The 27,803-nt window shown below is 39.8% G+C and overlaps 2 protein-coding genes across 4 annotated transcripts; one reads left to right on the top strand and one right to left on the bottom strand.

Annotated features, from left to right (window-relative positions):
* The first annotated feature begins 3 nt into the window (after positions 1–3).
* Positions 4–6,269, top strand: LOC133531383 (zinc finger protein 664-like). Its single transcript, XM_061869580.1, has 4 exons — positions 4–499; positions 2,517–2,654; positions 3,083–3,202; positions 5,172–6,269. The coding sequence occupies exons 1-4, from the start codon at positions 406–408 to the stop codon at positions 6,137–6,139; spliced, it is 1,320 nt and encodes a 439-aa protein (XP_061725564.1). The 5' UTR covers positions 4–405; the 3' UTR covers positions 6,140–6,269.
* A 311-nt stretch (positions 6,270–6,580) lies between these two features.
* LOC133531382 (cytochrome P450 4d2-like) lies at positions 6,581–21,862 on the bottom strand. Of its 3 annotated transcripts, none has more exons than XM_061869576.1 (11): positions 21,648–21,862; positions 18,743–18,929; positions 16,797–16,886; positions 15,282–15,395; positions 14,166–14,351; positions 13,281–13,477; positions 12,505–12,553; positions 10,998–11,196; positions 10,485–10,636; positions 9,833–10,012; positions 6,581–8,762 (listed from the first exon to the last, which is right to left on the bottom strand). In XM_061869576.1, exons 2-11 carry the CDS (start codon positions 18,897–18,899, stop codon positions 8,566–8,568), a joined length of 1,521 nt encoding a protein of 506 aa, XP_061725560.1. In that variant the 5' UTR covers positions 18,900–18,929; positions 21,648–21,862; the 3' UTR covers positions 6,581–8,565. The 3 variants fall into 3 exon arrangements, with proteins under 3 accessions (XP_061725560.1, XP_061725562.1, XP_061725561.1); XM_061869578.1 differs by having other exon boundaries at positions 21,722–21,740; XM_061869577.1 differs by lacking the exon at positions 21,648–21,862 and adding an exon at positions 20,139–20,505.
* Positions 21,863–27,803: the final 5,941 nt, after the last annotated feature.

Below are 27,803 nucleotides of genomic sequence, written 5' to 3'. Positions count from 1 at the left end.
AATCTCATATATAATACCGCAAAAACCGAAGTGGCAAAATCGAGCATCTTTCTCTGTCAATCTAATTACGCCTTAATAGGAGTAAAAGAAAAAGATGCCCACAATTTGCGTACTCCGATGTTTGCGGTAGGCCCCCAGATGAGTGGAGATGTCACAGATAAGAAAGAAAATAGATGACTACTTATATTCAAAGCCGGTCACACTGAAAACGTCACTTTCATCTGTCAATCAATAGTTGAACTGAAAGTCCCTGAGTCCGTAATGTTATGTTTTAGTTTTTATTATTCTGCTTTTATTCAGTTTGCCGTTAGTTCGCTAATGTGGACCCGTATATTTCACGCTTGTATTGTATCATATCCGTGACTATCTTCACAATAATAGTATTGTGATAATCTGATCTTCGGGATGGAGATGGTATGGGTGAAGGAGGAGCCCCCGTGGGAGGTTCCGGCGGAGCCCGAGGGCTCCTCGGGACACGCAAAGCTTCCAGCCCAACATGGTGAGTTGCATTACAATGTCATTATACCCATTTATTACATTTTTGCAACTAATAAACAGAATTAGGACTATTACGAGTAAACTGATAGTAATTTGAAAATGCTTTTTGATTTGAGCAGGTATGATCACATAAATCATAAAAAGTAATATTTAAATGCTTCTGTCTTTCCGTGCTCCATCTCGAACTCCCCGAAAAACCCATTACTCCTCTATGTCCCCCTCTTAGACAAACTGTTCTTGGCAGCAACTCACCCATACCGCGGTTAAGATTCTAAATGCATGCAGTGATCATAAATAATTAAATAAATATTATAGGATTGACTAAGTCCCACAGTAAGCTCAATAAAGCTTGTGTTGAGGGTACTTAGACAACAATATATATAATATTGATAATATATAAATCCTTAAATACATAGAAAACACCCATGACTCAGGAACAAATATCCATGCTCATCACACGAATAAATGCCAAATGCCCTTACCAGGATTTGAACCTGGGACCATCGGCTTCATAGGCAGGGTCGCTACCCACTAGGCCAGAAGGTTTCATATGGATATACACTTTGATTCGCTAAGCAAATTAAAAAAACTAGTACATAATTGTCTATCCACAACTAGTACACAATACAATACAACTAGTATATTGAAACATGTGTAGTAAAAAACATTGCATTGTAGTTGTTAAGTTTTATTTGTCGGATCTTTTTTGTTTTTTCTTTGTATGAAATGCATGCTGGGTATACCTTTAAGTAATTGTAAAAGTGCTTGTATGTATTATTTTCTTTCTGTGCTAGTGTCAACAGTTATTAGTAAACCAAATAAAAAATATAGTTTGTGTCATCCACTGTCGCGCAGATTTGTCAAATCAAGCCTTTTATAATATGTCTTTGTGTCTTCGTGAATGACACTATCTATAATGCAGTAATCCCATATTCCCATATTGGGACATAATTTAGAAAAAACAACTGGCCAAGTGCGAGTCAGACTTGCGCACGAAGGGTTCCGTTCGTATCTATAAAAACGGCAAAAAAACTACGTTTGGTGTATGGGAGGACCCTTAAATATTTTTTTTTTTTTTAAGTATTTCTTGTTATGGTGGCAACAGAAATACATCATCTGTGAAAATTTCAACTGTCTAACTATCACGGTTCATGAGATACAGCCTGGTGACAGACAGACGGACAGACGGACAGACAGCGGAGTCCTAGTAATAGGGTCCCGTTTTACCCTATGGGTGCAGGTTGGATCGAAGGATCCAAAAGCCGAAATCTCTCATTAAAACTAAAATTTTGTAACGAAAGTAACTTGTTTAAATGATTAATTTTTGAGCATCCATTTCACTCAACTCAAATTCAGGTACTTTAGACATATAATTTATTTTCCTCAACTGTAACCATAAAGAAACCGCAAACAGAACAAGCCCAATGTTTCTGAACATGGGAATAAGTTCGAATCTGCCAGTGTCCGTGCATTTAAAGTTGTGAAAAGTATACTGGCGTACTAAGCCAAATCGCCCTATCTCAATAGAAAATTCAATGCTAACTTGTACTTTAGAGTCTGTAGCTGATAATTCCATTTGGGGTCATCCATTAATTACATCACACGATTTTTTTGGTTTTTTGACCCCTTTCCCTCCTTGTCACACTTGGTCACATTTGGCAAACCCCTCCCCCCCTGGTGTGACGTCACAGTTTTCGAATTAATTCAAATTATTTTTGATTAAAGAAATATTAACCCGATTAGGAAAGAAAACTAAACGAATATCATTCCAAAAACTCATTATTTAACTTTACAATGAATAAAAATTTAAAAATAAAATCCTGACTCCCCCTCCCCCTTGTCACAACATGTCACATATTCTTGACCCCCTCCCTCCCTCTAAAATTTATTTATTTACATATTAATAATTGCGTATTGAACATCTGGACCTGGTTGTAGCATTGGAGTATAGTTAGGTGGTATTCGGTACTTAAATTGATCACTTGATCACTATAAATGTACATTATGACAACTTGCAGATGATGTTGCAGCGGCTCCACCATCAGAGTGCGAGATAATGCAGGTCAAGCAGGAGCCTGTATGGGAAGATGGCACCAGCGAACTCAGCGAGACTGAGGGTGGAGTGCAGCCACATGACGAGGTGGTTAAGGAATACGGTAAGTAATCATTATTCTTCTTCTTCTTGTTTGCCATGTCCCTTTATCTGGGGTCGGCCCTCCTCGTTCGAAGTCGCCCTACGCAGAGACCCTACTAATACGGGCAATTAATACTTCTAACAACGTCAAACACAATTAGTTTGCGTTGTTTTATCATAGTTTCCATGGTTACCCCCTGTCTCCATAATCAGATCAGCTCCATGTCATCAGAATATTGCATTGCTATTCGATTTACATATGTATGTATCCAAAATTTCAACATCGGAAATCGAGAAGTGGGTCAAATTTATCTTTAAAGATTTGACCCACACTATTATATGTTGGTAAAACTAACGGTGCAAGTCAAATAAAAGCTTGTAAAAAGTCCTGCCCCTGCTATGTTAACGGGGTTTGGTCTTCGGTGTAGTGGCACTCGCGTGTTGTTACAGTTCCAGTCAAGGTTGAAGTGGAGTGCGTGAAGCTGGAGCCCGCGGGGGACGGGGAGGGCGGGAGCGGGACAGCAAGCGAGTGCGAGAGTGAGACCGCGCAGAAGAAACAAACGCCGCAAGGTAACTATAAAATTTTATTAGTATGTATACCATTATTATTATTTATACAATAAACATAACCAAATTTGTAGGAAATTTTATATCAAAACTTTTGTCTGAAGTTATTATAATATGATATGATAAAAGATATGAGCAAAAATCAGAAAAAGGCACCTTGAATATCTATATAGGCATTCTTACATAATCTGTAGAAATTTCAAATGGCTAACTATCACGGTTCATGAGATACAGCCTGGTGACAGACGGACGGACGGACAGCGGAGTCTCAGTAATAGGGTCGCGTTTGACACTTTGAGTTCGGAACCCTAAAAAAGGAGAAAACAAGTTTTGGGTGATTTTCATACATTGTATGGGAGAATAACATGAAATTCGGCACGGGTTACAGTTGCATTTATTTTTAGAGTGTATTGGGAGAAAAGAAACCGATTTAGACGGTTAACGTTATTCATTTCTGAAAATCTTAAAACCCTACCCCCTAAAATATTATAAATAAATATTAACAAATATTATAAATAAATGCTAAAGTAACTCTGTGTGTCTGTCTGTCTCTTACCTCTTTACGTTTAGACAGCTGAACCGAGTTAGACGAATTTTAACAAAGATAGTTGCTGATGAAGGGCACACAATAGTTTTTTCAGGCGACGTCCTCTGGAGTTGCAGGCATGCATAGGCTACGGAGACTGCTAACCATCAGGCGGGCCGTATGCTTGTTTTCCACCGACGTAGTATAAAAAAGAAGTCTCGGGCAGAAGTTAGTGTGGAATAAAAAGCGGCCTCTCGGTTGATATGAGTTCAATTTTACGATTTGAGCTTCTTGAATTAATTTAGCTTATTTTTTAATACTCGCACAATAGCACAACGCTTAGAAAATATAAGAGCTCTTATGTGTGAAAACTGTTTGTTATCCTCTAGCGTCCTCCCATCCTAATAGTACAGTCAAAAGATTTCATTTGTGACCCATTTCGTACCTTGCCACAGTGAGTATGAGGTCTCTAGAGAGTTTCATGTTGTTTGTCACTGTGACAAGGTACGAAATGGCTCACAAATTAAATCTTTTGACTGTACCTGCAATGAAATTAAAACCATTATTGAATTGAACAGAGTTAAAAGTATTGGTAGCCTAGCGTGCCACTTTCAATACGGAGGTCGCGGGTTCTATTCAAACCCCGGCTCGTACCAATGAGTTTGTCGGAACGTATGTTACTATATGGCATGATATTTACCAGCCGCTGTTCGGTGAAGGAATACATCGTGAGGAAACCGGACTGATTCCAATATGGCCTAGTTCCCCTCTGAGTTGGAAGGTCAGAAGGCAGTCGCTTTCGTCACCTACGTCAATTCTTGGGATTCCCTTGGGGCTCCCATAAGCCGTGGCAATAAGCCGGGAGTAACGCTAGGATGAAAAAAAATGGAACAGAGTTGCATTTGCTCTATTTCATTTTAGTGTAAAACAAATAAGAAACAATTATAATTCTGACGAAGCCTGATGCGGATATCATCATTGGTATATTTGGGACGTAACATGTTGCATTTTTGGCCACCTGACGAAGCCTGCCTTGCGGATTACTTATATATAAACTGATTTTTATTTTAATGTATTATAATTTCTAATTATTCAAATTTCATTGCTTCCAATTTTTCATGTATATGGCCACTGCCGAAATACTCTTATGTACGAAATATCATTTGATATTTACCACTAGCTTTTCGGTGAAGGAAAACATCGTGAGGAAACCTGCATACATCTGCGAAGAAATTCAAAGGTGTATGTGAAGTCCCCAATCCGCATTGGGCTAGCGTGGGGACTATAGCCCGAGCCCTCTCGCGCATGAGAGAAGGCCTGTGCCCAGCAGTGGGACGTATATAGGCTGAATTATTATATATATATGGCCACTGCCGCTATAGTACTCGTATACGGCATTTTAAAGCTATCCTGGAAGCTGACGCTTTCGTCTGTGTTTTGTTTCAGAATCTGGACAGCCACAACCGTCCAATCACGTCAAAGTAAGCCGCGGGCCCAACTCGTGCGAGATCTGCGGCAAGGAGTTCAAGCAATCCTACAACATCAAGGCTCACATGAGAATACACAGCGGTGACAAACCCTACGCCTGCGACATGTGCGACAAACGCTTCATGACGCCCCGTGACCTGAAGACACACGAACGAACGCACACTGGGGAAAAACCCTACATGTGTAGGATCTGTAAAAAAGTGTTCTCACAATTGGGCAATTTAAAGACACACGAGCGGACACACTCGGGTGATAAACCACACTCCTGTAAAATATGCAACAAAGAATTCGCGGAAACGAGCAGTTTAAAGAAACACGAGCGTATTCACACTGGTGAAAAACCGTATTCGTGCGAAATATGTAGAAAAGAGTTCCGGTTATCGAGTATGTTAAATAAACATAAAAGAGTTCACATGGAAGAAAAACCATACGCATGTGGATTTTGCAGCAAGCAATTTGTGCTACAGGGAGATCTACAAATACATGTACGTATACACACGGGTGAGAGACCCTATGTGTGCGGAATATGCGAAAAGGAGTTCACACGACCGAACACTTTAAAGCGACATGAACGAATTCACACCGGAGAAAAACTATACTGCTGCGAAGTTTGTAAGAAAGAGTTCACTAATTCCAGTGATTTTAAAAAGCATCAGCGAATACATACTGGTGAAAAGCCCTACTCATGTGAAATCTGTAAAAAAGAGTTTACGGGATCAAGCAGTTATTACAGGCATCAACTAGTTCACACAGGGGAGAAGCCATATTCGTGCGACATTTGCCATAAGGAGTTCAGGCAATCGAGCAGCCTGAGGGATCATTTACGAATCCATACTGGTGAAAGGCCTTACGTGTGTACAATATGTGATAAAGACTTTAGGGAATCGTGCGGTTTAAGAAGGCATGAACGGACTCACATGAGGTAACACTGTTGGAGTGTGAGTAAATGCGGTTTGAACGCCGCATCGTTGCCAACATAGCCTGTCTAACCTAACCTAACTATCTGTTTACGATTGTGAGTCTTAATATTTGATTTAAAAAATTGAATAAAAGATATATTGGCTTTTTTTGACTGGATTATGATCCGTCGGAAAGATAACCTTAATCTAGTTACCATCAAGTGTGGTAACCGGAGACAGATGGGTAACTTTTATACACACATTTTTTTTACTATTAACTAATCTAGACAATTGAAAAGTTGACTCTAATGGTAAATCCTGATTCAAAGATAGTAAAAAGTATACAGCCACGTACAAATAAATTAGCAATATTGCCTTTGTCTAACGTTATCCCTCCTGTCCTCAGTTATGCCATTTGACGGTATTACTAGAACTATCTGTAAGTTACATAAAAATAAAAGTCGTGTATTATGTACAAATATTTTTATTCGTAAAACAAACAATTATTATCTATCATCTTCGACACATCTGAACATTTTGACCCTTACTACAACTGTCCCTTTTATCGCCAAACACGTCAAATGACGCACGCGGTGACAGCCCAACATCTACCTTCGTACATTCCGACAAGGTTCCCGTGACGCGCCGCGCACGACAAGCATGGCGGCCAAAGGGTTAAGGGTTTCCAGTGGTCAGTCAGTACATTAACTTTAGTAATACAACTGATAATCCTCTTCGGACTCTTCGGTTTTTATTACCAGATAATCAAACACTACAGAGCCGGACCCATGACCCATGTTCTTTCACTGATTTGTGTTAAATATCAAACGGTGTAGCCATCCACTCCAGAATAGGCCAAAGGCATATCGCTTTGTTACACTTTATTTATATTATATATTTCTTATACCAAACTAACTCTGCGTGGCATTTACAATTACAAAGTGCTGAAATGTCATCGTAAATGACAAATCTTTATTAATGGAAGGGGAGCCCAAGAGGGGATTGTAGTTACTCCAGCGTGTCAGATTAAGATGTGAGTGATATAATTCCCGTGGAGTGTACCTTATTAACCACTTTTAGCCATCTATGTTGGTGGGTCGGTTGGGGGTCAGTTAAAACAAATCGTTAAGTAGATTGTGGATTTCATTAGTTTGATCCACGTTGATGCTACGATTGTGCTACTTAATCTGACAATTATTTGTACGCATTTTCGTGATTTACCTTGTTAAGTGGTTAAGGTAGACTCCACGGGTAGCAAGATATCACTCATATCTTAATCTGACAGGTTCGAGTAATTACGCAAATCCCCTCGTGGGCTCCCGTGCTCTTAAATTTTGATATTTTTAGTTATAATGACACACACTCTAGGACCCGTATTATAATAATCCTTGTTCAGGTATGTTTGAGCACCTCGGTCGCTCCGATATATCTGATGGTATGTACTACTTAAATCTCAAACGCTATCCCACAATGCCTAAATTTTAAATGGTTTATCCCTAAAATGGCGAAATATCACACAGACTTTGATTCAAAGCGTCCAAGTCCCAAAATATCCAAATATTAAACTGTAGTTTTCCTTCAACAACCGACTTGCCAAAATAATGTAGGATTTCCGTACCTAATATAAATTTTAGGTATTATGGTATCACGTCTAGTTAAAGTTTAGGTATACCGGGCGTGGCCCGTAACATGCGCAAAATTATACTGTAGGATGTTACTTCTCTAACTGACATTTGTTTAGCTACTTTTCAAAATAACTTTTTATTTTATTTTTAGAACATTAAAGTTTATTCTAAGACGCAATGTATTGCGAATTTAGTTAAGTTTAAAGCATGACGTCAACTACACTCATGATAGCGTACACATTGAAGGTAATATAAATTTTTTATGAAAAATAGCAAATCTAAAGAATTCATAATTTTCAAAAATCTTTGAACAAATGTTGGTAAGTTTGAGGAGTACAGGCTACAGTTAAATGTATTGCTCGTGCTACAGGCCACACCCGGTATAAAGGATGACTCACGCGAGAACTGTCCAGGTCAGGGTCGAGACGTCCGACATTTAGTTATCTAGGATGAGCGACCACATGATGCTTTCTAAGGAAGTATCGGACGCATCGACCCGGACCTGGACAGTTCTCGCATGTGTCAAATCCTTAAGAATGTTGCTCTTACGACCTGTGTTTCACTATACATGTTTTGTTCCTTTTAATTATTTTGGAAACTGGACGTTTTGACACAGTCAGTTGAAACTCCTTATGTAAACGTTTAAGAAAGTGAGTTTACTGCAGCCTAACTTTGGCCGCTAGAGAGAAACTTCCCCGGAATACAACCCTCACGGATAGAATGATTGCTCTTTTATCTATAGTTACTTGTTAAAATGACAGTTACTTTCACAGACAATAAAAGCACATCCATCTTAGACCCACATTCGCGCGCACTTTTTTTGCTTGATCACTTTTTCCTGAGTCCATTGTGTCTGTTCCGTATCCTGAGCTCGAAGTTGTCGCAGTGCTTCATCATGACGTCGAACTTGACCCGGAAGGGCGCCAGCAGCTGGTCGGGCGGCACGCTCAGCGGCGGCAGCACTTCGTAGCGACGCAGCAGGTTCGATAGATTCGTCTTTGTCGACATTATGGCGTAGTTACCACCTGAAATTTACGGTTTACTTAAAAAGGCTAGATGAACAATTTATACTGTGGTATCAATCGATCAGGTTTGTTTTTAGTTTCAAATGTCTATATGGGACCCATTGCATTAAAGCAATACACAAGTCAGAAATGACAGTCAAAGTCCGATGTCCGAATCGTACTTCATTCACGAAATGCTCCTAACAAAACGATAAGTGAACGTGACGTCACGGTCACTGGGCCCATCTTTGAAGTATGGAAAACAAGAAAAATGCGATTTTGTCGATGAAAAATTGCGTGTGTGAGTTGCTAATAGTTAGTCCCTTACTTTATTACTTTTAAAAAGTTAAAAAAGAACTTAAATTTTGAAACTTTCAGGTATTTATTTACAAGACAAGACAAAGCATTTATTGCAATCATATTAGGTAAGTACACAAAATTACATAATATGTACCCTGCAAGGGCGCAGCAGTCTTATTTCCAATATCCACATTATTGGGATAAATTGCCCATTTGCTATCTATTTGACTAGATTTTGTTATAAAACTCAACATGTGTCCATCATCACTATTCAGATGTTCACAACATCGGAGCACCAACGACACTTTGAAGAGAGAATTACCGCAAACTAGTTTTTATATTGAATTGTTACACGTTATTGCCAAGGCAAATTCCATGAAAAAAATCGCATGAAATCTACATAGATTATATTTACAAGGGCAGTCTCCAAGAAACGAAAGAAAATTGCCTCGTTGGTCTGCAGAGTGCGCGGCAGCTCCAACCCCATCTGGCTACTGTCGCGGGCCGATACGACTCACCGTTGTGAGACATTTTGAGTATATCATGATCGCTACCAGGTGATTGTTTTTTGCTGTACTGTTCGCTTTTTGTTTTTGTTCTACTAACACTAATATGTTTTAAATGTTAAGTGTTACCATTGTTGTTTATTGAATAAATAAATTGTTGCTTGTTAAGCGAAACCTGAAGCTAGCAAACTGCCCGGCTTTCATCTTCCAAGAGCCTCTCGGACCGTAATCCCCAATACTGGGGGTTGTGGAGCGAGCCGCAGGAGAGCACCAACTTGTACGTACCGATGCAGTTCCTCAGCGAGTAGCTAAAAGGCGCGAACTGCGCGGGGTGCTTCAGCGGCCCTTCCAGGAACCGCTCGGGCCGGAACTCCTCCACGTCGTCTCCCCAGTACTTGGTGTTGCGGTGCGTGGCCCAGAAGTGCAGCACCAGCCCCATCCCGGGGTGTAGGGTCGCGCCGTTTGCTAGAAACACAAAAGGAAAAACTTAATCCCTGTATACACTAAACACGGTCTCCTGTGATGCTACCTTAATAATAAAATAATAATAATTCAACCTGTATATACACCACTACTGGGCATAGGCTTCCTTTCAGAGGGCTTGGGCTATAGTCCTCACGCTGGCCTAATACGGGTAAGGGACTTCACATACGTCACGTACCTTTGAATTTCTTCGCGGATGTATGCAGGTTTCGTCACGATGCTACGTTAAAGATGTTAATTAATGGACCATGGCTATCTTTCTTTCTCAGTTTAGAAGAAAATTAAATTTTCGATATTTTCAGATAATTCTTATACTTATGCTAAATTTAGGACCATGATTGGTGATTTTGAGGTCGTCAATAAAAAAAATATACCTCTGTGCTACAGAAATATAAGCCTTCGTTTAGTTCGGATCCTTAATACTTGAGCTTCAGCAGGTCCATTGAATACGTACGCAGTACAACAGTCTCATGCACGTCCCTGACGACGACGGGCGCCGGGGGATACAGCCGGAGGGTCTCCTTGATGACGGCCTCCATGTACTTGAGCTTCGGCAGGTCCTGCCACGTCACCGGCCGGTCCGAGTCGCCGAAGACCTCCTTCAATCTAGCAGGAAAATATATTCATATTACAATGGCCTAACTAAAAATATTTTCTTAACCCTTTGACCGCCACGCCTGTCGTGCACGGCGCGTCATCGTGAACCTTATCGGAATGCGCGAAGGTTTATATTGGGCTGTAGCAACGCGTGTAATGGGTCAATGGGATTGGGTATGGGTTTAATGTACGTGTTTATTTCCGAATTTAATATTTGGGATGTATTTTTAGTTCACGGATATACACATGTAAGTATTTATACTTTGGTGAAATGCCACAACTGCTGATGAAGATCACGAAATAGCACGTTAGTGACGTTAGACAGTATCTTAAAGGTTATTTTTTGTTAAAGATAACAAAAGACACGTACTCCTGGTAGACCTTGTCCTGCACCCTGGGGTGCCGGGACAGCATGAGGGCCACGAAGGCGGTGCCGACGGCCGAGGTGTCCGTGCCCGCCGACACGATGGACATGATCTCCTCGCGCAGCTCGATGTCCGTGTAGCCGCGCGCTCCTCCGGAAGACACGATCATCATGTCTAGGAACGTTTTCTTTCGGTCTTTGAGATCTAAATTCAAAACTTTATTTTGTAAGTATATTTAGTAGTATTAGGCCTCATGTCAATACAGCATTACCATGTGAAGTGAGTCTAAGGCTCAGAACACACTGCGATTAAGTTCTTGCAGTTTCAGAACCGCCAAAATGTCTTACGTACGGCATGCTTCGAGAGAGTCAGGATGGCGGGTTACCTAAATAATAATAAACAAAATGCATACCACATATTATTTTTGTACCTAATTTCGTCAGGTGACATGCAAAACTCACTAATTACCACCACAAGCACCACAATAGCCATGAACCAATTAGTACTAAAATAAGGTTGACGATTTGTACTATTTAGTACCTGCTTTAAAACAATTAGTACCTCCCGGTACTTAAAGATATTACCAAAAAACAGTTCACCCGCCATTCCGACTGTCAGAATGACAATGATCCTGCTATCGTTGATAAATTCTATAAAACCAAATTTTTATACCATTTCTGTACTCAGTTATAATTTTTGCCATTTTATTTATGGTTTCCAAGTTTGTTTATCAAGTGGGTGCAAGTGACGCAATGCAAATATTTCAAATGGTTTTCTTAAGAGAAATAAAATATAGGGACTGAAGGGGGTTCTTTCTCGGCTTCATTCATCACTGTTCTTCGTCTTTAAGAGCATAGTGAGGGACGGCTTCTTTATACAAATCGTAGTCCCCATTTTTCTCTCTGGGTACTGACTGGGATGTATAATTACCGTAGCTATGTCCCTTCGTTTGACTTTTCTCGATTTTTTTACTAGGAGCGAAAAAAACTCTACTTATATAAGAATTGAATAACTAAAAAATAAATAAACGAAGGGGCATAGAGTTAGAGTAAGATATGTTGGCAGTAATTTTGATAGCCCAGGCCAGGGATCGGAATCGGTTTTTTTGCAAAAACATCGACATATCCATATATTTCGGTTTATTTTATACTCTAAATGTAGGACTCAGTTGTGTTTTCAGATAACGACTTCGTATTATTAGATTGCCTAATTAGAAATGAAGTAATTAACAAAGAACGAAAAAATACCGTTTTCGTTCCCATACAAAAAATACCGGTTTCCGATCCCTGGCCCAGGCTGTGCAAGTGTTCTTTCAACGTCATAATTTCATAGAAGTTTGACGTTTAAAATAACACTTTCACATTCTCGGCTATCAAAATCGCTGCCAACTTAACTTGATCTAACTCTAGCGGTTAATATTCATCAAATGTGCAAACATATTGTCTATGTTAATATCCGGAGAGGAAAATAGGGACTACGTTTCTCCTTTCCTCTTAGTATTCAATTACTTACCCTCGTCAGCTCCCTGTTCCGCCAGTTCTTTTCTTCTATCACGTATAACCTGTAACGAACACAAATTAGTCATTGTTACAGTGGATAATGTCCGTGGCACTAACCAATAATGAGACTTTAACCTTTTCGCCGCCATTGGCTTGATATAAAGTCAGTACCTACATTTCGCGTGACTTCATATCAAGTCGTGGTTTTGGTCAGGTTTGTATACGTGAAAGTTTTGACGTGACGTTGATGTTACTTTATTACTTCATTATCATTACCGTGGCGGCGAAAAGGTCAAATAGGTATTTAACATCTGATTTTTAACACTGGCAACACTTTACATTTTTACAATAACCATAGAGCTGTTGCATTAATTTCTGTCTGTTTTAAAAAAATGACTGGAGAAAAAAACGTAGTCTTAATTTGTGGATTATATTGAAACCGATTGCAGTATCATTCATTAAATACGTCGAAAACATATAGGACGAATAGGACATTCCACTTTTAATGCGCAAAGCGGTATAAATTTTAGGTATTAGTGAAATATCAAAAATACTTCTAATTCTGTCTTTAATGCCTCATACTTGGTGCCAATTGCTCTATAACAGCAAGTTTTGTCAAAAGTAGCGTAGACTTCCCACCATCACGCTAGGGTCAGTTGTGAACAAATAAAATCCGAAAAATGGAGAAAAATGGGCAAACTGATGGACTTTTTTGATATTAATAAGACCTGAGTTCTACGACGTATCTACACAGTTTTAACAACTAAATAAGTCTTATCTCAATCCAACCTTATCAAAGAAGTCATAAGCTATCTTCCTCTGCGTGATAAAAGGCTTGTAGTTGGATGTGAGCCTGAAGACCCAGTCCCAGTAGAGCCAGGGCGACAGCATGCGCTTGGCCAGGATCTGGATGATCACGTCGAAGGCCGTGATGAACAGGTGGTGCCGCTGCTTCTGCGCGTTCAGCTCGATGCCCAGTACTGTCTCTGAAATGATACAACGGAGAACCATCTAGAAGAGGCAGCCAGCTTATGATAAGGTGCAGTGAGTTCAGGTCCTTCTCCGAACGCAGCTCGCTATGCACTGACCCAACGGCTGTGCGTACCCGGGATCGCGGATATCATTGTTAGTGAATTTTTCTTTTTTTGTTATATTTAACATTAAAAAGTAATCGATGAGTTCGATCAAAAATAGTATTAGGTACTCATTTTTAGAAGCAATTTTCAGTCAAAAGCTATTGTGCAAAAATAGTTATAATTTTTAATGGTCCGCTTTAGACCTATGTTAATTTTTTTTACTATCAAGTGAAAATTGTTTAAGATTTCGAATCGATTAAATTACTATTCAGAGAAAGGACTCAAGATTGCTATTCATATTTCTTATTATGATATAAAAAAAGCTTTACAATTTTTCAAAAACTCTACAGGGTAAACCTACTGCAGCTTATGAAGGATGAATAGAAAAATTCATCGCCGGAGCGAGCGAAACTGGCGATGGCGCATTGCTCTTAGCTGGTAAGATCCGCACGAAGGTTCAACACGTTGGATACGTCGCAAACCGCCACCGCCAGACAACATGATAGCAGGAACGGATTCGTGAATTCGGATAAAAGAAGCCCCTGGCTTCTGCTAGCAGCACCACGATGCTGCTCTGCTGGTGGAACACCGCTCTTACCGCAGATAGCGTCGAAAGTGTAGGCAGTAATGAACTCCCAGAAGGAGAAGTCCCCCCCGCCGGCGTGCGCGCGCAGCTGCTGCACCATGATGCTGCTCTGCTTGTCGAACACCGTCACGAACTCCTGTAGATTTTTCATGTTGAACGTCGGCGCCATGATCTTGCGGCGGGGACGCCAGATCTTAACTGTGAAGCAAGAGTACATTAATTACATAATATATAAGAGTCTGCTTTTATCGACACAATGCGTTTTAATAATTTTGTAGAAAGCGTTCCAGTTCCAACTGAACGTTTAGCGACTTTCACCAAGGAGGAGTTTTTGCCCATGGGTGTCAAGTTCCGGCGGTTCCGCGGCCGGCTCTCTGGCACAGCGGGGTTGCGAAATGCATCGTAGCCATAATGCGTGTTTTTAGTCTTATTTTATAAACTAGCTAGCTTTAAGGTATTTATTTATGGGTCAATAGTTGCCTAAAAACAAAGAGTTTTCATTTGATTATCAAGCCCGGGAAAGACAGAGGGATGCATGAACGGTAGGGGACACCAAACAAGTCCCCTTCATATATAATGCCATAGCATAACCAGGCTTGAACTAAGAGTAGTAGGCAGACAAGCCGCATTCAGTATGGGTATTTGACTTGGACTTGACTAAAGGTAAATAATAAAGTTTCGTTTTTATTTTAGATATATGTTTTTTGCAGGCAAGGTGAGAGTCTAGTAATTCCTAATAGGGTGCATTCAAACTCACCTTCTATGTTTCGGTCTAGCAACTCGAGCTGAAATGGTGTCAAAGCGGCAGGTCTAAATTGTATTATTTTTCGTTTGGTTCTCTTCTAACATGTTACTTTTCTAGGAAGTTATAAATTCGGTCAACCAGGCATCTTTCAAATATGTTTTAGAGAGTGAGCGATTGGTCTGTAGTCAGCAAGGTACTAAAAAGTGAGTTTAAAAAAATCATTTAGTGTCGCAAAAAAATCGTTGGATAGCTGCTATTTTTAATTTGTCTAGAAAACAACCTCATGGTACTCATGTACTCAGGTACTGCATGGTGGTGGTGTCTTTCTGCACGCTCTAGATAAGGACACAGCTATAAGTTAGAGTGAGAAAGGCTTGACTTACTCGGTGCGAATATGAGTCCGTTGCCGAGGACTGACCTCAGGTACTTCATGGTGGTGGTGTCCTTGTCCAGGCACGCCTTCGCCACCACCTCCAGCAGCTCGGGGTCGCTGATGGCTGCAGACATACTCAATTTTAATCAGCAATTACGAAAAAGCAGGACGAGGTATTTAGAGGACCCGCTCGCGTCAATGATGGCCCTTATGACAGTTAAATAAATAAATATTATAGGACATTTTTACACAAATTGACTAAGCCCCACGGTAAGGTCAAGAAGACTTGTGTTGTGGCTACTCAGACAACGATATATATAACATATAAATACTTAAAAACATAGAAAATAACCATGACTTAGGAACAAATATCTGTGCTCATCACACAAATAAATCCCCTCCCGGTATTCGAACCCCGGACCATCGGCTTCATTGGCAGGGTCCTTAGCCAGTAGGCCAGACCGGTCGTCAAAACAGACAGTTCCATCAAGTTTCTTTTGGTTGCGCTTAATTTTAAACAATATTAAAGAAGAGTTTTTACCGTATTACTGAAATTTTGATTTGATGCCAAGAACAAGAGTTGGAACAAGTGAAAGAGCTTGTGTATCTGGGAACCTTGTTCACTAAGGACGGTAAGCATGATAAAGACATTGAAAGGAGAGTGAATGCTGGAAATCGTATGAATGGGACACTTAATGCTTATTATGAGCCGCCAGAAAATATCACAAAAGGCATGGTTGGCTGTGCATAGAGGGGTATTGGTGCCTACACTTATGTATGGTAGTGAAAGTTGGGTATGGCAGAAGAGGCATCAGAGCCAAGAGAATGCAGTGGAAATGAGAGCGTTGAGAAGTGTTTGTGGTGTTTTCTTACAAGATAGAATTATGAACAGTGTGATAAGGGAAAAAGTGTGGACTGAACGAAAATGTAGGTTTGGGCACGTGAAAGGAATTAGCGGAAGAAGGTTAACAATGAGTGTATAAGGGAGAAGTAGAAGAGGGAGGTGGAAGGGGTAGACCTCGGCGGACTTTCTCTGATCAAATTGGGGTAAACCTGTAGAAAGGCCAGGTAACTGCAGGTAAGTAAGATGCGTGTGAAGAGATGCAGTGGTGTGATTTTAATGTTTTATTAAAAATATGAGTTTTTATAGTAATTATTGAGTTATTTCGATTCACCCGGCCCACAGTTTTGGTGTCAGAAGTGGGATTCGAACCCAATAAATTGTCATGGAGACCATCATTCGACGCGAGAGGTAAGCTAGCGTTACATCGACGTAAATCGAACCAAGTGAGGGTTTGTCATTATAAACTTAATGTTTTCATAGAAATTTGATATTAATTATGACATTGCCACACTTTATCACTGGTCCACTACTGGTACATCAGCTCGGAGATTCTCTCTTCATTCGTCAAAAACAGATAGCAAAGTTTCATTTTATCCACAAGATTGGCAAAGTAATTATTGAGTTGTTTCCTCATGTTGGCTAGTAGGATGAACTTATACGAGTAAGTGGTTCACGACTTACTTGCGTATGGCTTGGTCCCCAGCCACACCGTTGTGATGCCGCCGTTTTTGAGCGACACGTCGCCCATTTTTATAAATGCGTTCATTCGGTCTGAAAAGGTAAGAAATAACGCCGAATATTTTAAATACAGTATGTAAATAAAACCTACGATTTAGGGCTGGGTAAGTCTTCTTCTTCTTCCTCGCGTTGTCCCGGCATTTTGCCACGGCTCATGGGAGCCTGGGGTCCGCTTGACAACTAATCCCAAGATTTGGCGTAGGCACTAGTTTTTACGAAAGCGACTGCCATCTGACCTTCCAACCCCTCTGGTAAACTAGGCCTTGTTGGGATCAGTCCGGTTTCCTCACGATGTTTTCCTTCACCGAAAAGCGACTGGTAAATATCGAATGATATTTCGTACATAAGTTCCGAAAAACTCATTGGTACGAGCCGGGGTTTGAACCCGCGACCTCCGGATTGCAAGTCGCACGCTCTTACCGCTAGGCCACCAGCACCAGCGCTTATTTTATTTAGGGCTAGGTAAGTATTTACATTTATTTAAGTATTTCATAAACAAATCACAACGGGTCACTCACGTATTTTAAGTCGAAAACGATCGACATGTTTCACTCCGTTCCGAGTAGTGTCGTCAGGAGCTTGCGTTGACGGACGGCGCAGACTACGGGCCGCAGCCTTCTGCGCAAATCTCGGCACGGAGTGAAACATGTCGAGCGGTGACCCGTTGTAACATATTTATGTATTATTTTAATTTCTTATAGAAACAGTAACACAGAATCTGGACGTGTTACTGATTCTGATTATTCCATAAAAAATATGTGTCATAGACAATATATGAATTTATTATGTGACATTGCGAATTTCTGATAATTTCATCCCATTTTTGGTGCACCTAATATTTTAATAATTTTACGATGACGGCAATGCGGAGAAGACCGTTTATACAGGAAGATCGTCTACAAGCTCTTTCGTCGCTTTTACCTCGTGCCTTTTTACACCTACTCTACAAAAGGACGGCAGAGCAGAAGGAATGAAGCTCTTCCATTCTGACTGCATGTACCTGGGAGACGATACATGCAGTCAGAAACGAAGACGACGATATAAGTGTGCTCAGATATTTGTGAGCACTTTGGCCGCTCCGACATATCTGATGGCGACTGTACGTCTCATATAAATACGAGACTTCTTGCACTATAACTAGGGCGACCAGATGTCCCGTATTTTACGGGGTGTCTCGTATTTCAGGCACGAATTTTTCTTATTTGGCGAAACCAATACGGGATAGTACATTATCCCGTAATTTTATGATTCATTGTCATTTAATTCAATTCAATTTGTTTATTATTTTTAAGACAACAGTGATCTCATTTTTGTTAGTATGACATAAAAAATAAAATAAATCTTAAAAAGTATGTTAAATAGACTTACCTAAATTAATTAAAAATGATAAAAATACCTATCATTCACACATATCATTATATCATTATCATTATTTCACATTTTCCTTTCAAGATGATTAAAAAATTGCTGTGTTTTATAATATTTAATATAGTTTTTAAAGTCTTTCGTTAAGAAATTTAGCAATTGTATACGTAGGTTATTTAATTGATTATGCCAAATTTCATTTATTAAAAAAAATGTTGATTTTTAATAAAAGACGGCCCATCTCATATTTTAACCTCAAATCCCGCATCTTCAATGCAGTTGTCGCGAAAAACCGGAAATCAGACCTGTTGGGGCAAGATGGTCGGCTCTTTATCATTTGTTAACACGTTCTAACAAGTATGTAAGCGCGAAAGTGACGGGTATCACTATACCCGTATACAAGTGATCAAAATGGAACCATGCTGCCACTACTGTCACCTATAAGCCTATAACGGCCTTCCCAGCAATACAATTTTATAAGCAGATTTTCTCAGCGACCTTAAATAAAAATAACCTCGTCTTACCTTCATCCGTACCCCTGAATATATAGGACTGGCCGATGAGAGGGTAGTTCGGCAAACCGAAAGGGTAGGCTTTACTGAACGCGTACAGCGGGCGCCTCTGCCGCGTGTACAGCGCGGCCGCGATCGCCGCGGCCAGGAGGAGGAGCGGCCAGAACATGGCGGCACGCTGTCACGGGGCTATACCGGTCTGGGGATAAATAAGTAAATATTATAGGACAATAAACGTAATCTATTTATTGACAATAACAATATACATAATGGATATATACAGATGATTACTATAACTAGCTTATATCTAAAATAGGCCCTTGAGGCATTGTACCAAGGATGCTGGCGGCATTTCCTCGTTGTATCGCAATACTGATACGTTGTGCGAGGAAGCCGCCAGCTCTTCGGTCACCAGTTACGTCAACCAGACGTTTCGCGATTTCACCAAAAAACTTGTGCGCGCTGGGACCCCATGGACCTAGAGTTTCAACGCCAAATGGTACAAAATGGTAAGGGCAATTATACACAGACCTATCTAGTCCCACAGTGAGCTCAAAGGCTTGTGGTGTCGTACTAGATGACGACAATCGACATACATAATAATAGTTATTATATAAGATGCATACAAATTAGCTACCGATATTTTTACTCGGCTCCCGGAGTATATGTAATTTAGTTTTTTGGAGAAATTTTTAAAACAAAGTTGCTACGTAAAACTACCCTGTTAATGAGATAATTAAATGAGACGTCATTGAACAGATTCTAGAACTTCTTTTACCTAACACTTAATTGGCCCCTTCACGTTGATAAATCAAATGACACGATGACAATGACATTCTCACCTCAGCAGCTCGAACGAGCCTACTTTCGTCACTTCAGGGAGTGAGACAAAGTAGCTTTTTAATTTAGTGAAGGCCATGAATACAGGAATATTTCTAGAAGCTTTCGTCATAATGATGATGCCTTTTTTTAAATTGAAATTATTTATTTTGCCAGAGACATGGCAAAATAAATAATTTTATTTCATTCATGAATGTAAATAAATGTGGTTAACTTAATGTTGAATTTTTTTAACCTTTAATATGTTCTCACTACTGAGGTGAATATTTGTATGTGTCACAGGAGAGCAAAGCTATTTTACATCTCGTGTTTTTGAGTCCCTCGCTACGCTCAAGATTCTGACTTAGAAACCCTCGCTTCGCTCATTCGCAATGAAAACAAAAAAATATAAGTATATAAAGTTTTCTAAAAGAATATTTACCAAGTTATTTTTTTAAGTGAAACGTACCACTCTTAAAATATCGGTACCTAACTAATATGTTAGCGCCTTATATAAATACTTTAATATATAGAAAACATCCGTAATTCCCGAAATATTTGTGGTAAACACACAAATAAACACCCTTACCAGTATTTGAACCCAGGACCGCCTGCTCCGTACGCCAGTGTCACGACCGACTAGGTTTGGACGCAATTATTTTGCTTTGAATTATTTTACTCAGTGACAGCATTGGTACATTTAAATAAATGTAATGCGTGCGTGTGTATAATTAATGTATGTATTCCATGCTGTATAATAATGAGGTCCGGGTCGAGTAGTTAGGGGTCAGCCCAGTCACAAATTACCAACAGATTGCGCAAGTTTGCACGAAACCTCAGTCTTTTTCACTACATCAGAGCTCTCTCAATGCATAGATGCAAATAGAAACTTTATTGCTGTCATGTTGGTCTCCAGGTCACTACTCACTAGGTACAATAGTTGCAACATGATACCCTACATATACATATAAATGTACTTTTAATTTCTACTGCTCTAAAAGTGGGTCGTTGTTGTTCTAAAAAGTGTGCAAAAAATGATACGTTTCTGCTCTAGAGCATTGTGCTTTCTAAGTACGTTCTTTTTCTCTTTTTTTTACGATAAAAAAATGGGTTTTAAATGGATTGGTTGTACAATTTCCATTCTGATTAACTCCCCATTCCATAAATACCGATATTTTTACCTAAATTGTTAATGCAAAGTACCTCAAGAAATACTATAAAAGTTTATTCTTTGTTATCTGTTTTTAAATATACGTGTATTTTACTTTACTCGTATTCGAAATGAAAAGTAGAGTGTATAACTCGAGTGAAAGGTACCATTTCAGTCTGGGACTAATATTGGCGCTCGAACACAGTCATAAATGAGTGCCTTTAATTCCTTGGTTAACAATCTACTATTGACGTCACCTGTTTATAATGTGTAATACTGGGTGACTTGTGAGACGTAGGTGTTTAGGGCTAACCCTACACACTCACTAAATGTTATCTAAGTAATTAATCGTTCACCATCATATATAAGTTAAACAATTACACCTTTGTCCTATTTTTTAACTTTTTAGTGTGGACAAATTTAATTCTTTACAATCATGATCACCTACAACACTTAATTAATAAAAATAAAACCTCTTTAAAACTTGATTATGAAACAAAAAATCATCACACTATAGGGAGATACGATTTTTCAAAAGTCAAACCCCAAACTCTGATGAAATTCAATTTGATACTTGTCACGGATAAAGCAAAGAGTATCGGAATTGGACGGAAGTGACAGAAATACGGAAGTATTCTAATTGTAAAGTGATCATGCAAATAAATGATTTTTTTTAACACAATAAAAATACGAACGGTAATATCACTAATACTGGTACGAAACAGGTACGAAACGTAAGATGATTTAGGGTGGGGGGGGGGGCTTGAACATGTCTTATTTTTTCTTACAAGGGGGAGGGAGTGGGTTTTCATAATTCTTTCGTAAGATCACATAGATGCGATTTATATTTGAGATTCTTACGTAATACAGGGGGTAGGAGGTCAGCCTATTCTTATTTTTTCTTACATAGGTGAGGGAAGGTTCAAAAACTGGCAAAAATCGTCTTACGTATTGAATGGCGCCTACTGAATGTCCAGCTTTGATCCCGCTCACGGCTCCTGAATCACCCCGCAGACACTTACATTGACTCACAAAACAATGAGACGTTGCTTTCCACGGCACTCACAAGGTCCACTAAAGTCGTCAGAATAATGGACGAAGACGAAGAAAACAATGTAACTGATTAATATACGCTTGTCACCACCAACGTACGATTTACAACACAGATTATTCGTAAAGACGTGACGTTTTTATAAAATGGTGGCAAACAAGCACGCGGACCGTGATGGTAAGTGGCTAAGTCAACTCTAGTGATGTCATAAGCACTATGACTTACTTGGCTTATTGTTCTATGTCCCCTAAATGGGGCAGAGGGCGTCCACAGTGCGCCGCCATCTGGATCAGTCTTGAGCTTCGCGCTTGAGTTCGCGCCAGACTTCTACTCCACATAGCTGACATAGCCTTCACGGCAACGTTTCCTCTTTCCTTGGGAATTCCAGTCTAGGGCTCGCCTCGGTATGTGGTCAGACTGGTCAGGATCCCTTCGGAGTGTATGCCCAATCCGACTCCATTTCCGGCACTTATCCATTGCAGTCTCCACAGGCTAGCATTAGCCATTTTCTCGGGCCAGTATATACATAAGCACTATATAAACTTGAATAACCCGGGCCAAAATTAGAAATATATCGCAAAAAACCCTCATTATGCAGCAATAAAATATTATAATCACCTCCCAAATTATTTACATGTTTACAAATAAAGCTAGATAGGTATTAAAAAAGAAAGAAACGTCCGGCTATCTCGACCACCATGCATGAAACTTTCTATCAGTCCATTTTCTGGACCAGCCTGCTGTCGGTGGTTAGGTTGGTTGTCCAAGTCCATTGATTACCGGACACCCGGTATATAAATTAAATACTTGTTACTTGTTGCTTGTAAAGGTTAGCTAGAAGAGATCCCTATTGTGGATAAGTTCGCCTTTGTACATAACATTTTTTTTTGTATTGTTTTGTCTGTTTTATGTCAACCTATTTATGTGCAATACAGTGACATACATACATACATACTCGTATTTTTTTTATGTAATAGGCTGCAAACGAGCAGACGAGCCGCCTGATGGGAAGCAGTCATCGCCGCCCATGGACATAAGTAACATCGGAGGAGCCACTTATGCGTTGCCAACCTTTGAGAACCCTAAAAACCTGCTTCTTGAAGAACCCCATGTCATAGCGCAAGGGAAACACCTCAGAAGGTAGCTCATTCCACAAGTTGCACGTTCAGGGAAAAAACGAGCGAGATGCCCGCTTGTTCTTGGTTTGCCACGTGTCGAGAAAGTGAGGATGAACTTTGTTTCTTTGGCGGGAGGTGCGGTGATAAAAACGTGACGGTGGCACCAATTCAAAAAGTTCTTCAGAACAATCCCCATTGTACAGACGGTAGAACAGGCATAGAGAGCCAACGTCTCTCCGAAGACTGAGAGGTTTCAAACCGACTGTGAGATCGGGGTCACCAACAATACGAACTGTATATGTTACCATAGATAACATCCATAACTTAGGAACAAATATTTGTCATAAACACATAAATAAATGCCCTTACCAGGATTCGAACCAGGGACCCCCTGCGTCGCAGGCATGGTCATTACAGACTTAAGTCTAAGACTAAGGTCCGCCTTCACACGTGGAATGTCGCTTCTACAATGTTTATTCATTGTCAGGGGTCACAGACAGTCAATGGGTACCTACTCTTATTACGCAAATGGTTAAAAAAAAAACAACCTTATTCGTTTGAACTGAATACGCAGCGCAAGACATTAATCACTAGCACGTTGAGACCGTTACTTGCACTGAATAGATCGTGTCGTGCACGATGACGCGTGCCTTTGACTCGTTTGACATGTTATTAAAGGTAAAATTTGACAAATCTGTTAATGTCACAGCTGTTGGATCTCCAAATAAATAAAAATAAAATAAAAATAAATCTGCGCGCCATCGTGGATGACACGAACTATATTGTGCGCCTAATAGTCAAATGACCGTACCATCAGCCGTAAAAGTGCATGGCGACTTTATCAATGACTGATGATTTTGACGACCGGTTTGGCCTAGTGGGTAGTGACCTGCCTTGATGAAGCTGATGGTCCTGGGTTCAAATCCTGGTAAGGGTATTTATTCGTGTGATTAGCATGGATATTTGTTCCTGAGTCATTTGTATTTTCTATGTATTTAAGTATTAATAAATATTTATATATCGTTGTCTAAGTACCCTCAACACAAGCCTTATTGAGCTTACTGTGGGACTTTGTCAATTTGTGTAATAATGTTCTATAATATTTATTTATTATCAATTAATTCATTCATTATGTATACATGCATTCCATGCAATTCCGCAGCTCAGTGTACAGTCAGCGTCAAATACTTCGTAGCAGTCAAAGTGGCCAAATAGTTCGGTACACCATACTAAATATATGGTGTACCGAACTATTTGGCTACTTTGACTGCTACGAATTATTTGCCGCTGACTGTACATTGAGAAATGCTAAAGGGAAAGAAAAAACGATTGCGAAAAATATTTTTGGTACAGGCTTTTATCGCTCTGTACTTTTTTTATACTACGTCGGTGGCAAACAAGCATACGGCCCGCCTGGTGGTAAGCAGTCTCCGTAGCTTATGGACGCCTGCAACTCCAGAGGAGTTACATGCGCGTTACCGTTACCGACCCTAACACATCCACATCCTCGTTGAGCTCTGGCAACCCTACTCACCGGCAGGAACACAACACTATGAGTAGGGTCTAGTGTTATTTGGCCGCGGTTTTCTGTAAGGTTGGGCTCTGCTCTAGATCTGGAATGACATCCGCTGAGCTGTGCTGTTAAAAAAAGTGAGTATTCGCTTTCAGTTTTCATTGAATGTCTGTCATAAGCTCTGTGTTTTATTCAAAAGTTAGAGGGGGACACAATTTTACTTTCTTACGGAGCGATGATTTCCGAAAAAAAACACTTTATCTAAAAGTGTTTGTTGAAGACCCTTACGCAGCGGCTTACGCGAGCGAATAACTCGCGAACGCGAAGCGGCGCGGCGCGGCGGCCCAGGCCCACGGCATTCGCGTTTGCAAAGAGATCGCCCACGTAGGACACTTCCATAGGTATCAAGGGATTGAAACACCCGCGCCGCGCCGCGCCGTTTCGCGTTCGCGAGTTATTCGCTTACTCAAGCCGCTGCGTTATTCGTTTGGAAAGACCTATACGAAGACACCCCGCATTATTGGGTTCAAGCGAAAACAAGTAATGCCCACTTTACGTGTAGGGGACGTACCCTAAAAAAATATCTTCTTAGATTTTATTTTACTAACTTCGTCGGATGGGTTAATTATATAGGTATGTATAAAATTGCAGTTTTCTAGTACTAACGATCTCGGAGCAAAGCCTCGGACGGACAGACAGACATAAGGGTTCCTAGTGGACTACGGAACCCTAAAATAGGGATGACAAAGTCTAAGAAAAGTCATGTGACTATTTCCATACATTATTTAAGATGATATAGGAGAGTGGTCATTTCTCCACACAAACTTACTCGACTCTTTCCTCCGTTTTGACCCTAGACCCTAGAGCAAAATACAGATTAATATTATCAGTATCTATGTCGGACTGTTTTACTTTTTAAGGGTTCCGTAATAGTCAACTAGGAACTATTATAGTTTCGCCATGTCCGTCTGTCTTTGCTCTGTGATCGTTAGTACTAGAAAGCAGGAAATTTGGCACGATTATATAAATTAGTTACACCGACAAAGTCGTAAAATTAAAAATAGGAAATGTTTTTTTTAGGGTATCTCCTCTATACAAAAAGGGGGGATGTTTTTTTTTTTGCTTCAACCATATAGTGTGAGATGTCGTTAGATAGGTCTTTCAAATCGGGTCTTCAAAGGCCATTTTTTGATAAATGTAACATTTTTGGAAATAGCCGCTCTGAATGAAAAACATTGTGCCCCTCACTTTTGAACCATAAACTACCTATACCGAACCTAATCGGTTAAGCCGATTTTGAGTTTCTGCACTAAGTTTATTTTTTTACGGGTAACTATACGGAACTGAGCATGTCCCGACATGTTGAAATTTTTTATTTAAGATTTAAGTACATCCATATATTTGTTAGTATAACTTAGGAACTAATGTTAATTTTGTACATAATATAATATCACAACTATATACCTAAACTATTTTCTAAATTTCAAAAATCCTATAACTTTATACTTCCTTATATATACATATAATTATTTTGAGCGTTCGAGCCCTCCAAACATGGCAAAACGGCTTAATTGACTAGGCCGCAAAGAAAAGCATGGTATTCACAACCTTTATCAATAAGCCCAAAAAGCAAAACAGTCCGACACAAATAATTTTATTCCCATTTTGATTTCAAAATTTCTATACGATTGGTTAATTTTTGGAGGCGGAAACAGTGGAGTACCAAACCTCGATTTTAGAGATTTCTACGCAGGATTTTTCGCCTAAGTTGTACCTAGTTGTCCTTATCGCATTAATTTTATATATTCACCTAAAATTCTCAAATTCTGTTTTTCAGCTCCACCATCCTCTTAAACGAAAGTAGAGGACCGGCGCAAAGACGCCGTATCATACAAACGTAGTCCTCATTTTCCTCTCTGGATATTAACATTATTGAAAATATTTTGACACAATTTGTTGTATAGATATCAACCAGCGAAGCGTTTGAGATGTCTGTGTATCTTTTGGACCCGGGTACGTCCTGAAACTACGTCCACAAGAGAGGTATGGGCATTGTGAATGTCATCTCGCTTTGTGTGGTAGGGCACAGCACAGCGGATGTCATTCCAGATCTAGAGCAGAGCCCAACTGGGGAAGTACCTCCACCTTACAGAAAACCGCAGCCAAATAACACTAGACCCTACTCATAGTGTTGTGTTCCTGCCGGTGAGTAAGGTTGCCAGAGCTCAACGAGGGGTGGGAGTAGGGGGTTAGGGTCGGCAACGCGCATGTAACTCCTCTGGAGTTGCAGGCGTACATAGGCTACGGATACTGCTTACCATCAGGCAGGCCGTATGCTTGTTTGCCACCGACATAGTATAAAAAAAAAACAACCACAGCACGTTTGATTTTTTCTATTTTTTTATTATTACAAGAGTTAGGTTAGATTAGGTTTAGTAATTCGACATAAAGAGAATACATACATCTCTAAACAATAATAATAGGTACTTTAGTTTGCATTGATATTATCAGTTAATTGTATTTTATAATTTGTTAACGTACTTTTTCTGCTTATATGTAAATTCCATTTTGACGTGTAAAAGTGCCCTTGTGGCCCGTTTGCTGAATAAATGTTGAAGTTGTCTAAATATATATCAACAATGACAAATTGAGGTAGTTATCGAGAACACCCGACGTCAGCTACGCCGCAACAAACGTATAAATACCTACGTAATTTTTGCGCTACGACGCACGGTTTAGAAATCTTTGCTGTGCTGTATCACCTAAACCATGCGTCGTAACGCAAAAATAATCAAATTTTCGTTCCCTATTAAAAACCACCAAATAATAATAATAATATGTATTTTAAGTTTTTTTTTTATACTACGTCGGTGGCAAACAAGCATACGGCCTGCCTGATGGTAAGCAGTCTCCGTAGCCTATGTACACCTGCAACTCCAGAGGAGTTACATGCGCGTTGCCGACCCTAACCCCACCCCCCTCGTTGAGCTATATTATTTTTGTTTACTAATAATAACTTTTTGTAATTTACTTTTATATCCATATTATAAAATCCTAGCCTAAGATGAAAGCATAATAAAACACAAAATAGAAAAAAAAGAAAAATATATTTAAAAAATTATAATTTAGCTGTTTAGCCTCTTCATGAAGACGCCATGTTTACATTAAAATTTAAATAAAAAATACTTCCCGGCCTAGGTCTTCAATTTTGTATGAAATTCCTCTACATTTTGGGGCAAAGCACGATGGTACCGTACAGAAAGGAAACTACCTACAAAGCCGAAGTTTGACAGCGATTCAGGGATGAATCGTGTTGTCCCTTTCTAATGCATGGCACTATCCCTTTCGGCTACTTAGAGTTGTCAAAATTTAAGTGCAACCCGAATTGACCGTGGCAATGCTGGCGAACAGAGCCGAGAAAG

This window comes from Cydia pomonella, chromosome 25, assembly GCF_033807575.1.
Source record: "Cydia pomonella isolate Wapato2018A chromosome 25, ilCydPomo1, whole genome shotgun sequence".
NCBI classification, from domain to species: Eukaryota; Metazoa; Arthropoda; class Insecta; order Lepidoptera; family Tortricidae; genus Cydia; species Cydia pomonella.
The sequence above is the reverse complement of the archived record's forward strand: the minus strand, read 5'-3'. Positions and strand labels throughout refer to the sequence as shown.